Here is an 18,694-nt window from a genome sequence, read left to right on the forward strand (position 1 = left end):
TTAGGGTGGGCCCTGATGTAGCAGGACTAGTGTCCTCATACAAGGGGACACTTGTTTCTGCCCGTGTCTTCTCACATTTTCTTCCCTGGAGGCCTGTCTGACTCTGTCATAAGTCACCATTGAGAATCGGAAGAGGTTGGAACCACCCTCCTTCAAGGCTTTCAGAGGATGGGCCCTCCGCCCACAACCTTGACCTTGGACTTCTAACCCCCAGGGAACCCACAGCCTCTGCTGTTGCAGACACCCTGTCTGAGGCAGTTAGTTACAAGCAGCCCAAGCAGCAGTGAGAAACGCTCTGAGGAGAGCAGGGGTGACAGAGGACACGGGCATTTTAGGGACAGCTGTCAGAGTGAGGCCCGGCTGATGCTGATTCCGACCAGCAGACCCAGTGATTTCCCCACCACTGCTGCTCCCCGGAGGACTCTTGGCAGGAAGAACTCAGAGTGCCAAGGCATATTTTAACACGCGTGCGCACGGCTGACTTAGTGCATTCAGTGTCCAAGTCCCATGGTGGTTCTTGCTCCTTAAAAAGTCACTTCCCTCTACATTCCCCCTTTTTCTTTGTCTTTGTCCCTTTGGGATGTTATAGCAAAATACCATAGAGTGAGTGGCTTGGCAATAGCAGAAATTTCTCTCTCACAGTTCTGGATGCTGTGAGGTCCAAGATCAAGGCTTTGGAAGATCTGGTGTCTGTTTCCTGGCTCATAGAAATGGTTTCTTGTTTTGTCCACACACAGTGGAGGGACACTAATTACAGATAGGAAGCAGATCTAATTACCCACCAAAGGCCCCATCTCCAAAGACCATCACATCTCCAAACAACCAAAGCAACAGTCCACCATAAACTGTATTGCCTTTTTCATGAAGAAGTGATGAAACATAGATGCCTCTTTGGCTTATCCCAGCTCGGGTCAAATATGCCAATGTCCACTCTTGATCATGCCTCTCCCCTGAAAGCCAATCATGGCAGGGCTGGGGCAATGATCAGAAATGCTTAGTTTAGGGTCCTGCTTGTACCACCAACCCACTTAACCTGAATATGATCTGCAACTTTAGCCAATGACACTGATGCTAACAAATCAAAGAGACTCAAACCATTGTCCCAGTAACCCACAAACCTCTCTGCAGTCAGTACAGCTGACAATGAAGCAGTAGCTCTTAACATTTGGGAAGCAAGTAATTCCTCATAAATCCTCTCCCCAGAAATATGATTACATGTACAATCTTTAGAGGTTCATGGACACCCAACTCATCAATGGTCCTTTCTAGTTAGTATAATCCTAGGAAGTAACCTCTGCAGATACCAAGAACCACCAAGATACAAAGACAAAGAATAAATGAGGAACAGGGAAAGATGAAGCAGCCTGCAAACCATATCTCTCAAAGAGAACTAATTTCCTTAATATACAAAGAGGCCTGACAAATCACTAAGAAAAAGACCAAACACCCAAGAGAAAAAATGAGGACTAAACATGAAAAGTGAACAGAAATGAAATGTAAATTGCCAAGGACATGTAGAAAATATACTCAATTCCCTTGTAAATAAGAGAAACTATAAACAAGATACCATGTTTAATCTACCACATTGGAAAAGATCAAAAAGTATAAAAATATCCTGTGCTCGCAAAAATGCACAAAAAAAGCAGACACCCCTAAAACAAGTTGTTGGGAGTATAAATTGGGACATCCTCTATGGGAGACAATTTGGCACTATTTATCAGACATATGATTTGGCCTAATACTAAGATATACAGAAAATACCCCTCAGATATACTGAAAATATTTACAAAATAACAAATGGGCATAGATATATATATCAGAGCATAATGTAGAAATAACAACCCCCAAAATGTTTAAAATCTAAATATCCATTAACATGGAATGGTTAAGTCAGTATATTATCTCCATATACTGAATATTATGTAGCATTTAAAAAGAATGAGGCAATTCTGTAGTAGTTCTAGAGAAGATGTATTGCTAAGTTTAAAAAAAAAAAAAAAGTGGTACTGAAGAGCATGTACAGTGTAAAGACACATCTGTCCACACCCACACGTTTACAGATATGCACATGGGCATGTGTGTATATGGAGCACTTCCAGAAGGGTGCATGAGAAACTAGAACTGGGGTCACCTCTGGGGACACAGGACCTGGGAACAGAGGCGCATATATAAGAGGCAGCTATTTCTCACGGAGAGCTCCCGCAAAGACTTTGAATTCCAGACCATGAATCTGTATGACCTACCCAAAACGTCACCAAATGCATCATAAAAACACACACAAAAAATGATCTCAAAACAAAAGGAACCCAGGAATTAGAACTGCGTGCTAGGGCAGAGTGGGCACAGTAAGGCCATAAGAGGACATCAAAGGTGGTTCCGCCCTGAGCCATCTCGGTGTCCATCAGAAGGTTTGAATTGGTATCTAGTTGTCAAAACCCATTTCCCACCACCCCCTCAATGACTTTGGCCCAACTCATGATGAGGGGGAGAAGGGTCCCTCCCACGGAAGGCGATACCATCTCTGAATCAGGCACACAGGTGACAAGTCAGCCAGGCTCTGTTGCCACAAAGTTCTGCAGAGAAAACACACAGAGCAAAGGGAGACTTCAACCTACAAGGACCAAAGAACACAAGTCTCAAACACTGAAACTGACGAGAAAGGAGAGGCCAAGTTTAGATCAGAGTGTGTGGAACGCGGAGCCTGCCCATCAGCCACCTTACTGGAGTAGGAAGTGAGGAAACTGCCCGGCTGTGCTGGAGATGAAGAGCCTGGCTCCACCCAGTCCCTCTCAGCAGGCGGTAGATGACTCCCCCAGCTTCCTACTCTCAGCTGTGAGACCTTCCCAGGAACTGCCCTTAACATCTCTCCTGTCCAGGGTTATGCTGCCTTCTCAGGGCCTGATCCCTGAATTGTAATAGAGGTCCAACTTGGACCAGGGCCAGCTGGGCTCTAGGGCTCACCACGGCATACGCAGAGCTTTGCTCCAGGATGCATGAGCGTATGGCTTCTCCTTCTGCACACTGCTGCTCTGTCCCTTCCACCCCTCCCCCACACCCTCTCCCTCACAGGTATTGGCCCTGCTGTGTACTCCCTGAAAGCACATTCATCTCCTTCCCAAGGTCAGTTTGCCAGGAAGTCACCTGCAACACCATTCTAATGATCTAAGGGGTCGTGGGCTGAGGCTGAACTGTGCTCCCCGCTGGCCCCAAGAGATATCTTCAAGTACCTGTGCATGCGATCTTATTTGCAAATAGGATCTTTGTGCATTTAATCAAGTTAAGATGAGATGATACTAGATGAGGGTAGACCCTAAATCCTATGGCTGGTGTCCTTATAAGGAGATGGATAAGGAAATTTGGAAACAGAGGAGATACCCAGAGGGAAAACCATAGGAGATAACACAGATTGGAGCACTGAAGCTACTAACGAGGGATTCCAAGGACTGCTAACAAGCACCAGAAGCCAGAAGAGGCAAGGAAGGATTCTCCCCTAGAGCAGTTTCAAGGCATTCATTGTGGACTTCTGGCCTCCAGAACTCTGAGTATAAATTTCTGCTGTTTAAACCTCTGTTGGTGAACATTTGTTATAGTCATCCTAGCAAACTAACAAAGAAGAAAGTCAGAGAGTAAATCTACTCAGAGCATCTGTTATGGTTTAGATATGAGGTGTCCCCCAAAAGCCCAGGTATGAGATAATGCAAGAAAGTTTAGAGGTGAAATGATTGGGTTATGAGAATTTTAACCTACCCAGTGCATTAAGTTAGCTAGGTGGTTACTGTAGACAGGTAAGATTTGGCTGGAGGAGGTAGGTCACTAGGGGCATGCCTTTGGGGGTATATATGATGACCCTGGTGAGCAAAGCTCTTGCTGCTTCTTGATTGCCATGTCCTGAGCTGCTTTCCTCCACTACACCCATCCGCCAGAATGTTCTGCCTCACCTCGAGCCCAGAGCAACAGTCGGCCATCTTTGGACTGAGATCTCTGAAACCATGAGCCAAACAAACTTTTCCTCTTCTAACTGTTCTTGTCAAGCCTTTTTGGTCACAGTGACACAAGGCTAACCAAAATAGCATTCCTCTCCTTAGGCAATGCAAGTTGAAACACCAGCAAATTGGTTCTCACCTGCCCAGGGTTGCTGCCAGCATCTAAGGAGAAACTGCAAGGCGCATTCTGAATAAGCCGTAAAACTCAATACCACTGGATGATACAGGAAAGGTGAAAGCTCTCTCCGGTTTGCCAAGGCATCAAACTGCACAGGTAGCATTCAGGCCATGAGTTACTCCCTCCTTCCTCCTAGGACCTTACCAGTCAGTAGCACCCCCATCAGAGAGCATGAAATTCAACGCAGGTCAGCACTTGAAAGTGGCCAGCGCCCTCGCTGAGCAAATGAAGTGTCTGCAGCACTTAGGTAAAACAAGTCTTGTCTACTGGGTTGCAATTAGCCGAGACAGCAAGTCTCTAGGTTTCCATGAATAACCGAGACAGGGTGTATATTCCAAGGGAAATGATACTTCAAGTCAAAACTGCCTTCCTACAGAGAACACTCAGCCTGCCCATCTCTTTGGGTGGGCATGTCTGGCCACTCCCAACCCCTCCTGGGAGGGTAAGCTCTGGGATGGATGATTGCCACGCTGCTCAGGGACAATGGGCAGCATGCACAATTCTCTATTCTTGCAGACCCGAGTCTGATTGTTAGGTACAGGAACCAACTCCTGCAGAGAAAATGTAGGGTTGTACTCCTCTTCGTGGGCACCGTTCTGCACTGTTACACTGACTCGAAGCACCCTTTGAAGTCCCTGGGACCTGTATCAATGAACACTAGGAACCCAGCTCTATGTGCCAATTTCCACCATTCCCAAGTACTTCAAAAAGATGAGGCAGGCAGAAAGTTCAAAAGAATGTGCCCGCAACTGCAGCATGCAATCTGGGAAATTATAGGCACTGCCTTGTCACCCAGGACACACTGAGCAGGTGCTTTTGCAAACGCCTCCTTCTTGCCAAGAAGTCCCTGCTGAGGATTAATAGGAATTTCCAGTTCTCTAAGCATTTCTTGTTCCCAGAGCTATTACCCCTTAAATTTCTAGCACTTAAAAAGAAATACAGGATTTAACACCTGTTTGTTTCAGAAATACTTGCTAAAAACAGATCTGCCAAAAGGCCAACTCTAAAATTAGTCATATTTCCTGCTCCACAAAACATAGTAAATTGTATTTTTAGTAACTCCTTCACTCCAGGTATCTGTCACTGTCATGCTCTATGCCTGATTATTGGCGACTTACTAAGCGCACAATCCTTATTTTTAGCCCCAAATAGATAATGAAGTGATAAATAGGCTTTTTTTTTCTTTATCCAAAGGTTAGAACAAGATATTTAAACATCCTAACAGTCATTATGTACCCAATTTTGTCTCTTAATCTCAAAAGAAGGTAATGAGTGACTCTGGTTGCCCTTATAATGAGTTTTGCCTGCCTTTCAAATCAGCTCTATTCTTGATACACATTTACACTTTGCTCAATAATGCTTGTCTAACTATATTTTATCAATTTTGTCAAATGTGATAATAATCTATTATGGGCCAGAGACTGTGCATTAAGTGTCAGTTACCAATACCAGCGGCAGGAAGCACACGTGCTCCAGGATTTCCCAAGTCCTTACTCCATGTTCCTGCTCTGCAACTTGGTTCTGTCTCAAAGTCATTGAGATACTTTTCAGAATCTAATTCTATGATCATTTTTTCCTCGTCTATACATCAACTCAGTTCAGCCCTGAATAAGAATGTACCAATTAACAATTTCATAAGCTCCAGCGAATATTCATTTTTAAAGCCAGATTTACAGAGGTTACATTAACTCAAAACCAGAGGGGGCAAAATCAGGTCTCAGCCTAAAGCCATCCTTTCTTTTCAAGCAGTAAAAGGGCCATCTAGATTCAAATTACTTCCAAACAAAGGACTTCAGAGGACAGAGCAGGTAACTGTCCTGCAAGCACCAGTAGCAACAGAGGCCTCTGCATAAGATAGGATCAAAGCCTGAAAGAAAGTCAGGAAAAAGTGGTCCCTTTGTCATCCAAACTCACAGTAATTCCAGGCAAAACACAGAGAATTTAACTCACAGCGTTTTGGAAATGTGCTTCACACTAAAAACGCACAAGAACATCACCACCATCACCACCTCCCCAGATGCCTTCGACCACCAGTACTCCAGATTTTGGCAGAAATCACCCAACACAAAGTACACAGTTTGAGATCTCAGCTACGAAACAGGTGAAACCCAGGGCACCCCCTCATCTTTTCTTTCCCTATCCTGTTCCATGAACTGATTTTCCAAGATAAGCCGCCCTGAATCCTTCCATTTGGGGTGGGTGAGGAGGATACATCTATTTCTAAATCATGTTCATGATTTCATTTCCCTTTCCATATAGCCTGTTTCCTTTAAAAAAGAAGTAGAAGCCAGGCACGTGGCGCATGCCTGTAATCCCAGCAGCTCAGAGGCTGAGGCAGGAGGATCGCGAGTTCAAAGCCAGCCTCAGCAAAAGCGAGGCGCCAAGCAACTCAGTGAGACCCTGTCTCTAAATAAAATACAAAATAGGGCTGGGGATGTGCCTCAATGGTTGAGTGTCCCTGCGTTCAATCCCTGGTACCCCTTCCCCCCAGAAAAGGAGAAAAGTACTTTATCTAAAAAGTATGCACCCCAAGAAAGGAGGGAAAAAATAGGGGAAGGGGGTTGCCTTCCAGGTTCCCTTCATATCAAGGTCTGCCACTGATTGATCTGCTCACTTTAGTACAGCTTCCCAGCTGAAGCCTGCTCCTTCTAAAAAGGACTTGTGGTTGCAAACAGCCTGAGGTTGCTTTCACCTTTGTTTTGGTCCGAACATAGTAAGGCAATACCCAAAACAAGAGTGGGAATGGAGACTCATTAACTCTGTGATCCTTCCCAAGCAGAGTCAGGCATGCAAGAGCTCCGTGCCCACACACACACACACACAAAACCACCACACATTTTAATCTCTACAATCTGCTAAACTCCACATCTATTAGTTAAGCATTAAAGGTGCTGAATTTGGGAGATAAATGCTATGAATGACACCATTGTTTCTTTAAAGCCAGCAACAGAGTGTGCTAAAATCCAGATTTCTCCTAATGCTTACTTACAGCCACGGAAGCACTGGTTCTCACGCTGGAGAGAAACAGAACTGGAAAACCAAGTTTTTCAACATAAACATCCCTCCCTGGCCTCTGCCTCCCCACTAGGAACCACTGTCCTTAACTAGATCAAATCAATTGGTCCAGGGAAAAAATTTCACATCCAAATAATACCTCCTCTCATTGCAAAGATGAAGTGAGAATCATCAATTAAGAAAGATAAAATGGGAGGGGGAGGAGCGGAACACTGGGGGTGTCACCCAGCTCCTCATTTGGAACTCATTTGGGCATTCCAGGGGGCCCAGCAATGGGCTCCAGAACCCAATCACTCGGAGCAGCAGAGTAGCGGCTGAGCTCTGAATACATCCCCAGGCAGTTCAGCAAGGCCAAGAGCTTTATGTTATGAAGCAAAAATGTACCGATGAGGAGCAGAGGCACAGCCCAACAAGGGAAAGTGGAGAGGAGCCAGGGAAGCTGTGGGCAGGGCAGGGAGATGAGTGTACTCCCAAAGTGAACTCGTAATGTGTGCCACTACCTGGTTTGCATGGGACTCACCTCTTTTTTGCTACATTTAGAGAGGAAACATCAGGACCAGACAGAATCCTATACGTTCCAAATGAGATAAAATGCTGCCACCCATTTACACAGGGACAGAAGTGAGCTCACCAATTAGCATGACATCCATGTGCCCTGAACAGACCCACCATATGTAAGGAGGACAGCCCACTCAAACCAAGAAGTAAGGTGTTCCTTGCTCCCTTTGGACTAGAATGAAATTCGGAGGGCTTTGGTTTTTTGGTTTTGCTTTTTTATTTTTTTCTTTGAAAATTACTGTAGTGAGTTCATACTGGACCCTCACATTTGCATAGAAGTCCAGAAGCACCTTTTAAAACTCCTCATTCTTACCCCACTCACCCAAAATAAAGGGGTTCCCCCAATCGAAATGGCTACAGAGGTAAAACGCCAATTTACAGGGATGAGTGGGGTGTGCACTCAAATGCAAGGGGCTCCAGGACAAGGTGGGGAGTAGGGAGGGAAACTAAAGGTGAGGAGCGGCCAGGGCAGGAAGGCAGGCAGGGCAGCTTGCCTGGCCACCAGGTTCACAGCAGTCTGGATGGAGGATCCACTTCTGACGCCAGAAGGGTTTGGCTCTCTGGCTACTTGCCCAGTTAGGAAGCCCTGAGCTTCCCTCCTCCCTCCAAGAGGGGCTGCTCCCCTTTAGTGTGAGCAAGGCCCAGCCTGGGGGGAATCTTGAGTCTTAGATGACATAAGCTGGGCAGCCTGGAATAGCTCCAAGTCTGGGACAAGTCCCTGCCTGGCCTCACAGCCAGGGCTGACCCAGCCTCAAAACTAAGTGGTCTCTAGGGTTTCCTCTAGAGTTACACCTGGCCTGGAAAGGGACCACCTCATCCCACTCTGACTTGGCCAGCGAGGTGTCCCTCCGTGTCTTGAGGAGGGCTTCCTTTACTTGCCCCTTTCCTAGAAAGATAAGAACCCAACTCCCAACCTCTAAAGTCTGGAGGGCGTCTGTGTGGATCTATACCTGCAAGAAGCAGGGATGGGAGGGATCCAGGGGTTGAGGGAAGGAAGGAGGAGAGGCAGTGGTCGGGCTGAGAACTGACTGGTGCTCATGGGATGCAGATGGAGAGACGTGCAGGTTGAGGAACAGACTGGTGGAGTGTAGGGAGGGTACGTGAACTCTTCTGTGCACAAAAATCCCCTAGCTGCCCCAGCCCAGAGGTGAAGAGGATATCTGTAGGGTTTCAGCCTTTCCCCAGCTCCTCCCCAGAGCCTAGAAAGGGATCAAACCCTAAGCCACCCCTAAGGCCGGCTAATCGGCCCTTCTGCCTCGCACGCAGGTCCTCTAGCTCTTCTTCTTGCCTCTCCAAGGATCTGTCTCCCCTACCCACAGACAGCGCAGAGTCCCCGAACTCCTGCGCCCTGACCCCCCTGCTCTGGTGTCCGCCAGGTGGCGCCTTTCGAAAAGCAAAAAGAATATGTGGGACCACTTCGCGGTGAGTCGGTCGCCACCCCCCACCCGGCCCCAGGAAAATGACCCCAGACCACCCATCAGTAGGTGCCAGATGACCCCCTACGGAGAGGGCTGAGTGCGCGTTTAGCTCGACCCCTCTTTTGGCCAGAGAGAAAAGCCAGGTGGAGAGGGGGGCGCCTGGCCCGGGACGATGCTTTGGTACTCCCGGTGCCATGCTCTCTGCAGGGTCCGGCCGTCCGCTCCCTCCCGGAGCCCGTAACCCGCGGGCCAGAGGCCGGCGCCCAGGAAGCTCACCTTCTCTCCGGTCAGCACGTGCAGCCCCTCGCGCACCTTGGCGAAGGAGCCCTCGCCCAGCTTCCTGCTGCCGATGAGGTAGTTGCCCACGCGTTTGTGGTGCTGGAAGTCGCGGAGCCGCTCGCGGGGCACGCCGCTCACCCAGGCCGGCAGGAAACTTCCCTCACAGGCCGCCGCCGGCCTGGCCGCCTCCTCCGCGCCGCCGCCACTACCCGGCGCCGCCGGCTCGCCCAGGAGCCCATCTCCCGCCGCCGCCGGCATCCCGCCTGCCCGCAGCCCGCGCCGCTCGGACTAGGCTCCCGCTCGTGCAGCTCCTCCTGCTCCGGCTCCCAAGCTGCCCCAGCTCCTCCCGCCGCCACCCCAACCACGGCCCCGCCCGGCCCGGGTCTCGGTGCCCAGCTCCTGGGGCCGCCGCGCTCACGCCCCCCGCGCCACCGAGAGCCGCGCGCAGACAATAGCGGCCGCCCAGGCGACGGGGCGATCCGGGACCCGCCCCCAAGAAGTTCTTCCTCCGAGGGTCGCCCGGGCTCCTTTCAGGACCCGCGATCCCGCCCCCGATACCGTCCGGGGGGTTGATGACAGTCCCCCTTCTCGGGTTCGCAGGGATCTGCACGCCAGGGAAGAGGTGCGGTCGGTGCCTGGGTCCCGGAGCCCGGGCGCCGCCTCCGCCTCCGCCCTCGCAGCAGCCGTCTGGCCCTCGCAGGCTCGGGTCCGGCTGGCTTGCTCCTAGCCGTGCGCTGGGCAGACGCTCCCGCCCGAGAGGAACTCGCGGCGGGCTGCAAGCGCCCTCTGGAAGGCAGTAGAAGAAAGCCCCATTCAGTTTGAATTTGCAGAAATTTAATCCGGTCGCGGGCGGCGGGAACAGATGCGAGCTCCACTCCGCAGCCTGTGCACTTTCAAATCCCTCGTAGCCCCTCCTTCCCCGCGCGCAACAGCCAAACTCGCCCGGAGCTGGAAAGGGGAGGGGAGGGAGCGGCGAAGTGGGCGGCGGAGCCACCTGAGCGCCAGACTGGGGGACCCTGCGCGGCCTCGGAGACGCGCGCTCCCGGACCGCCCAAGTCAGGCAGTCTCCGTCTCTGCGGCTTACCCAGATTCTGGGTTTGGGTTTTCTGGACCTTTGGGCAGTGAAATACCCCCCACCAGCCGCACCCACCCGGGGCGTGGGGAAAGAAGGGAGGGAGGGAGGGAGAAGCTCCCGAACCCTGTGAACTGTGGATTGGGTTGAGTGCTCAGCTCAGAGCCTGGCGCACGATAGGACCCGCTGGACCCTGGATGGATGGCTAGATGGATGGGTCCAAGAAAGGATGGGGGAGGTGGCAGGACGAGTGCCCCTGTTCACACGCAGACCCGATTGCTGTATTGGAGGAGGAGCAGCCGCCAGCGTAATAGTAGCGGCTGCAACGTAGGAATCAGGGCGGCTGCTGCCTCTGCGTGTACGTTTACACCTTCTTTGCCTCGGGTTGAAATGCTGCCTTTGAGTACAGGTTGAGCTGGACGTGCGCACGCCGCACCTCGGAGCTTTTGTTCTATGAGCGCTGGGGCTATGTTCATCTCGCATAAACAATTGCAGCTGCTCTGACGACGCAGATCTCCTCCTCAGGATCTCCAACATCTTCCTGAACCGAAAAATGAGGAATTCTCTAAGGGAGAAGCTGCAGAGTAGGTAGGAGGGAGGCACTTGTAAAATGCTACCTGTTGAGGTGCCCGCGTTTAATGCAAACTTAACCTCCGATTTGGTCCTAACAAAGTTCCTTTCATTGTTTACTCCTCAGTAAACAAGTATGACATCAGTCCACCTCAGTGCTGGAAAACTGGGGGAGGGGCATACAGCTGTCGTTAATCCAGGCTTGGGGGCTCCCAGACCATCTCAAAAGTAACCCAGAGAAACACCAATTTTCTATTTTAAATAGATATGATTTCGAATATGGTACTTTGAACCACTCGTGCCACATATCACCAACCTTGTTATTATGATGGAGCATTTTGTGGTTTCTGTTGGTTCGCTCGGTTGTTCCCATTTTCCTATATTAAAGATACACTTTAATTTTTTCTCTTGCTGTGCTTAAGGGACTTTTTTTTTTTTTTAAAAATCCCTGGTCTACACCTACAATTTCTGCAGGCTTTCGCGTTTCTAATTTAGTAATCAGATTTTAAGAGGACAAGCAATGTGGGAGAGAGATGGTGACCAGCCAGTGCCGGCAGAGTAGATGCTCAACAAATGTTTAATGAATGAGGAATATGCGGGTTACTTTAGGATCAAAATCATTCTAAATCTTCCATCAGAAAAGGTTTTGGAGTCTCTCCAATGTTGTATTAATTTTGAAAGAATTTAATTTTATGACATAAACTCTTTATGAAAATTTAGAGATTTATTTATTAAAGTTTAAAGGCAAATTTCAGAGATTGTTCATCGAAGTGTCTTTATGGCAAAAGCAAAACAAAACTCCCTGCACATTGTGGAAGACACGATGAAATAGAGATCTTCTTTCCTAAAATGTTTCAATTATCCTTTCAAGGTGGAGGTCAGGAAAGGGGTGAAAAGGAGAGAAAATCCAGGCCTATTAAATATTTTTCAAGCCTGCTGCTTGGGTTTGATTCAAGTTCACTGCTAATTCCATCAACTGGGATGGATGCCAAAGAGAAGTCCAAATCCTACCCTGCCTAGGCTTAGCAACTGCATTTTGAACTACAGGTCCTGATCTCCGAAATGGGCATGTTTAAGAAGGACTGACTCCGGAATTGGTACACAGAACATTGCCTTGCCCTAATATTAGAGATGCAGGAAATATCTGATTGACTAGAACTAGCCCAAACTCAATTCTGGCTTTCTTCACCTTTGGGATCTCTCTGGGCATTACATACCAGCTATCTTCGTGCAGGTTTGGATTTCTCTACTTCCACACCTTTACCCATGCTATACTCACCACCAGTCTGCTGTCTCTGACCCATTCTCACCTGGCACAGGTATTCCCTGTCCCTCCTCTCCAACCAATGAGCTGCAAGAAACTAATCACCCTTTTCTTACTCCATAGCTTGCATTTCACCTGCTTCTCGTGTCTCGCATAGTATTTATTATGAATGTCTTTCTTCACTTTTACAATAATTAAGGGCATGGGGCTATGTGTGATTTTATTTTTATTTGCCCTACAATGCCTAAATCACAGTGCCTGAGACATGGTCATTATTCAATCAATATTTGTTGAATGAATGAAAACAATCATTTACTAACTCTCAAGTGAAGTTTTCTTGCTTGTGGTAGCAAGACCCCATCTATCCTGGGGGAGACATTACTAATAACTCTAAGAGCATCTTTAGTTACGTTGTTGGTTGTCTTTGGGGACCAACAAATATAATCATTTGTCAAAGAAGGGCCAGTCTCCAACTTGAATGAGTTAACCCTTTAAAAAACATGACCAATCAGAGAGGGCCGCAGAACCTGGAAAAGCTGACTCGGTTGACTTGGACCAGCTGCTTCCATCTTCCTCTTCTCCTTCCACATCTCCTTCCATATGGCTGAAGGGCTGTCTGTGTGTTCCCACAGAACGCCAGCTAGAAGACCCAGCTGGAAGCAGTCAGAGACAATTAGAAGTAATCAGGCTGGCACGGCCAGGAAATGAGAGTTGGCTAGAAGGGGTTAGGCTGGCAGAAGCTGCCTGGTAATTGGCTAAGGAACAGACAGAAACCAAAGACAGCAGGCATGAGAAAAAAGCACCCGGATGACATCCTGAGCACTCTGTACGTTCATTCTCCTAAATAAAGCATCCGTCTCATAGAACAGACTCTGGACTCGAACCCATGTCCCCAGAGCTCATGTCCACCATGATTCCTATCGCGAGACCCAGCAGTGGAATGTGCACAGCGCTGAGGCTGAGGAAGATAGGATTCCTCATTCATAAAGTATATGTAGGCAGCCTGTCATGTTGGGGAACAGGCTGTCACCAGTACCCTGCAATGAAGCACTTCTCAAAAATGAATCATGACAACGCATCTCTCTGTGCCTCAGTTTCATTAATCTGCTGAAATATCAGGGGATTGTGGGGATTAAGTGAGATCATGCATCTAAAGTGTTTAGTTCACTTCTTCCATCCATACTACTATCATCGTCACAACACAGAAGTCCCTGAAGAATGTCCCAGAAGTCCCTGTTACTAATAAATTGCAAACATGACCTCCAGGATGGATTTCTTCCTGAATCCAGAGTCCTGTGGCTAAGTTTCTTCATTGTCTGATTTCACGTAGGAACACACACACACACACACACACACACACACACACACCCTACTTCTTGCTCCTGTCCTGGCGCTTCACCCAAGTTCACCAAAAATCTAGCAGTCATCCTTTGCTCCCTCATCCATCAGCAAATCCTACGTCTCATGACTCCACTTGTATCACACTATTCAAGTCACCGTCCTCTCACCTCCTAATCAATGTCCCTTGCTTCCTCCACAACAAGCCAAAACCACCCCTTAAAATTGGGAAACAGATCACATTATCTCCCTGCCCCCTTAACTGTACAGTTGACCCCTGCGGAAAAGATACCCCAATTGCATTATCCTGCTGGGGCCCCTGCCTCCCTCCAGTTTTTCACATTCTGAGAGCAAATCAACCACCCGCCTGCTTCTCCTGAGAGCTACCAAGCGCTTCCCTACTCAGAGCCTTGGGCCTTGCTGCCCGTGTGTTGTTGAGCCTTGGACCTGTGTCTCCATCAGCTCAGGCTTCCATAACAGAATAACTAGACTAGGCAGCCTTAGGATACTGATGCCTTCCTGAGTCATGAGGGTACCATTCTTATGACCTCAACTAATCCTAGTTACCTCCACAAAATCTCACCTCCAAAAACCATCACATTGCAGATTAAGGCTTAAACATATGAATTTGGAGTGTGGGGATACAAATATTGAGTCCATATACTCTGCCAGCAACACAGTTCTTGTACACCTTCTGAAGTTCCTCCCTTCACACAGGTCCTGGTCTCTCCATCAGAAGTTGGGAGACTGTCCTGGGTTTCCTGGTCACCACTCTGTATCCCACACCCTGCTCATTCTGCCATTGCTATTCATCCTTAGGCACTAGAAGAATGCACATCAGCTGTCTATGTATTCACTGTTGCTCCTTCTTGGATTTAAGGTACAAGAAGGCAGGGACTTATATCCCAGCACCTGTGCCTGTGTGGCACATTGTAGATGCTCAGCTCCAGCAAATGTGAAGCGATGCCCATAGCTGCCCCCAAGGAAAGCACCGCTCACCATGGTTGTACCTCCTTTGGTCCCCCAGAGCTGAATGGAATGGCTATTTCAGGAAGAAGAGTGTACCCCCACATTCCACTATAGGGCAGCCTAGGGCTTTAGGACTTCACATCTTGGTGTTTGGTCCCTGACTCCAAATCCCTGGTAGAGGCTATTGAGGAAGAATAAAATCTAGAATATTCTATGGGGAAGACACCATCACACAATCTCCCCTGCATGCATTTCTCCTCTGGAAGCATCAACTCCAACGTCTTCCCCTGGCTCTACAAGGTCCCAGGATCTGCACCCCACTTGCTTCTCTCCCCCATCGTGGTTCTCCCCTCCCCTACCCCACCCACTCTACTCCAGCCACACTGGCTGCTCCCCCAGTGGGTGCATTACATATTCACATCCTTAGAGTATCTTTCCTCCAAATAACTATAGTGCTACTCTCTCACCAATTTCTAGTCTTTACTTGTATGTTACCTTCTCTGTGTGCCTTTTCTCTGACCTTTGCTCTACAATGCAAATATCCCCAGACTTCTCCCCACCCCCTGCACCCCACCTTCCACTTCCCCTTGGTTGCTTTGTTTTTCTTCATGGCACTTACAGCCATCTCACAAATCAGATAGTTTGTTTATTTTGATTATTGTTTGTCTTCTTTTCCAGAATGTCCATGAGGGCTGGGATTTTGGTTATGTGCACCATGCATGGTGCTGACCCCTGGGAGGAATTCAATGCAAAGTTGTGGTGGTTATGAATTTGTAATTCACCACAGTGAATGAGAAGGCAAAAGACAGAAACACAACAAAACTGGGTCCTGCCAGAGAAGTATGCAACCTAAGGGCAAACTGGAAAATAGTATTCATGCCACAAAGGTGCGACTCCATCGCAAGATCTATATTTATAGGAAGTTTGTAGGAAGGGAAGGCTTAGTGTTAGCCCTAAGCTTATTGGTGGTGGCTGGCAGGGTGCTGTCCATTTCTTACTGGGACTGGGCACAGCCTGCAGTAGCTGACCTGGAGAGTCAGCACACCCACCGGGCAACTCTACCATGTGACCCGCAGACCCACTCCCCATTCCCTATTCAGGGAAGGCACCCCAGCTGACCGGATCACAGCAGCCTGCCTAGCACAGATAGACGGATGCGGACAAGAGGCAGGCGCCCCCTGCTGGTAGACTCCTCCACCGCACAGAGAGGCAGGCCCAGGAACCACGAAGCAGGTCTTATGCTCAGATCAGAACCTCGCTCACCAATTGGCCCCACCGCCCTGGGCAGGGTGCTCACCATCTCTGAGCGTCTTCTTTCTTCATCTGGAAAGGGAAGAACTTTCCTGTCATTCTGAAGTCCCAGGATGGTTGCCAGGGACTGAGGCAAATCTATGTAAATATACTATAAAAATAGAAGCTATTTTGGTTATTGTTCTTAGCACAACAGTCTTACATCAGAGTGGAAAGCGTCTACGTCGTAAATCAGAAAATGAAACATTTAACATAAAACAGAGGGGGCTGGGGTTGTGGCTCAGTGGTAGAGCGCTCGCCTCGCATGTGCCAGCTGGGTTTGATCCTCAGCACCACATACAAATAAATAATAAAATAAAGGTATTGTTTTCAACTACAACTAAGAAAAAAAATTAAAGAATAAAAATAAAATAAAACAGACATGGCTGTCCAGCGCCTATTTGGTGGGGGCTTTCTGGTGAGCGTTATGCTTTGTGCCCACAGCCACATGCGTGCCTCCACCCGAATCCCTGACTTTGCAGGTTTTCCCCTTTCAGGCCCATGATCCTCTGGACAAGCCATTTGTTGCTGTTGTTCATTCTGCGTGTGTAGAAAGGTAGAAGGTAGATCTATCTATGATGGATGATTGACAGATGATAAGTGATTGACAAAGAGGTTAATAGATGATTATAGAATCATAGATATAATAGGTGATATATAGACAATTGGTAGATTAGAGAGAGAGACACAGACCAATAGATAGATGACAGATGAAAATAGATGATAAGTATAAAGACAGAAAGTTAGATGGTACTTAGTAGCTATATAGATAGATGGGAAAATAGATAAATAGATGGGTGATGATAAACTAGAACAAGAAGGAAGGAAGAGAGAGAGACTGGGAGGGAGGGCGGGAGTGGGTATTCTGTACCTACACCAGGAAGATGACCCAGTGCACACGGAAGCTCCATCCACAGGGCTTCCCCCACTGTCTTTAAGGCCCACCCCAGTGCAGCTGTAGTGCAGGCACTGTGGCTCTTACCCACACACACCACCCGAGATCCAAGCTCGGGCCTCTTCCACCTCATCAGTGGGTCATCAGTGGCTCTTCCTGGATGCAGCCACAAGACTGAGCTGAGGGACAGCCCCTGGGGCAGCAGTGGCAGGGGCTGGGCAGCCTGGGCTGGCTGCTTGGGCATCTGACTTGGCCCTCGGGTCCTGCTCAGGCCTCACCTTGGCGTCTTTCTGTCTTGGCAGTGGATGCTACTGAGCATTCCCAGCCTCACAACCTGGTGAGTCTGAAGGACCCAGCCCGTACTGAGCAGGAAGAGTGGCTACTTGGTGTTCATTGCCACCTGCTCCCTTTCTACCAGAGGCCAGTGGCAGAACACCGACAGCTCTTCCCTGAAGAGTGTGAGGTTTTCCACTTTAGGTGGCAGGACCTTGCTGCAGAACCTTAGGGATCTGCTCTGATTCTCCCAGTGAGGCTTACAGTAAGCCACACCTGGCAGCTTTTCCATGCCACTGATGTCACTAATTACCCAAGGTCTGCGGAATCGTTTGGCCCAAGCAGCGGGGCTGTTTGCACAATAGCCTGGATCCTCAACAGATCTCTCTCTTCTGCACCTTACCACTGGCAGCCTTCTTCGTATCCCAGTCGATGGGTCAAAAGAGTATTCTCAAATATAAAATAGGTGCTCCCAGAAACGAGGAGACCTACCAATGTTGTGCTTCCTTCTTCATCATGGGAACTGCAAGATGCAATCATTTGTGCTTGACCTTGAAGTGAATGCCCAGCTTGCCTTAGAACACTAGACTCATAGGGCTGAAGTGGCAGGATTCAGAGCCCATGTGTCTCTCTAAAACCTCCAGTCCACTGGCTGCTGCTTGCTCATCCATCCCATTGACGTGAGGCATTGAAACAGGGGACCAGGTGATGTCCTACAGGATGCCCAGTTGGTCTTTGGACTATACATGAGAGAGGGAAGATACTATTATCTGATCTGAGTGATGGCAAACTTAATTTTTCTCCTTTCTGATGATACTAGAAAAGGAAGCATTCACCAGATTGATAGTCACATACCACATATTAAAGTCTGCATTCACCTATTTTAGTCACAGTGCTGCTTTGGCAGTTGTGATTTGGGCTACTTCTATTGGAATTTGCAATTGTCACTGTCATTGTCCTGGATCCAGCGTTTTTTGCAGAGGCCAGACTGCTGAATGACATAGAGATATGCTGGGAATAATCACACCTGTATTCTTCAAGTATTTAAGCGTGGTACTAATCTCTGGCATTTCTCGTGCAATTGTCTTTCAGTTTTAGGGTCTTCCACTTGGCCTTCCCCCCTATAATATCTTTTACTCCAGATAATCAATGCAGCAATTGTAACAGGTACCAGATATGTCCATTCCATTTGTGTATTAATCAGGGTTCTGTAGAGGAACAAAATCATCAGGAAGTATAATTATAAAAAGGGGATTTATTAGGTTGGCTTATGTAACCAGAAGCTGGAGAGTCCACAGTGGCCATCTGCAGGCTGGAGAGCTGGAGGAACTAGTAGCTGCACAGTACAGAAGGCTGAAGCCCCAGAACAAGAGGGATCAATGGTGCTACCCTAGAGTGAGACAGAAGGCTTCTGGAGAATCGCTGGCAGAGTCCACCTTGGAAGAATGAAGAAGCAAGAGTCCAATATCCTCAAATGATCACAGCAGCAATCAAGAACCCGAGAAGAATCAAGCTTGCATCTGCTGCTGCTTCCTTGTTATTCCAACTTTTATTCCACCCAAGCCATCGTCCTATTGGACGGTGCTTCTCAT

General features: G+C 48.4%; 1 protein-coding gene across 1 annotated transcript in view; it reads right to left on the minus strand.

Moving 5' to 3' along the window:
* The window catches only part of Hunk (hormonally up-regulated Neu-associated kinase), a 96,084-nt gene extending 86,395 nt beyond the window's left edge, over positions 1 to 9,689 (minus strand). Inside the window, exon 1 of the mRNA XM_076868565.2 lies at positions 9,429 to 9,689. Coding sequence (XP_076724680.2) covers positions 9,429 to 9,689 — 261 coding nt within the window. The remainder of the gene's footprint in view (positions 1 to 9,428) is intronic.
* Between the last annotated feature and the right edge of the window lie 9,005 nt (positions 9,690 to 18,694).

This window comes from Callospermophilus lateralis, chromosome 10, assembly GCF_048772815.1.
Source record: "Callospermophilus lateralis isolate mCalLat2 chromosome 10, mCalLat2.hap1, whole genome shotgun sequence".
NCBI lineage: Eukaryota > Metazoa > Chordata > Mammalia > Rodentia > Sciuridae > Callospermophilus > Callospermophilus lateralis.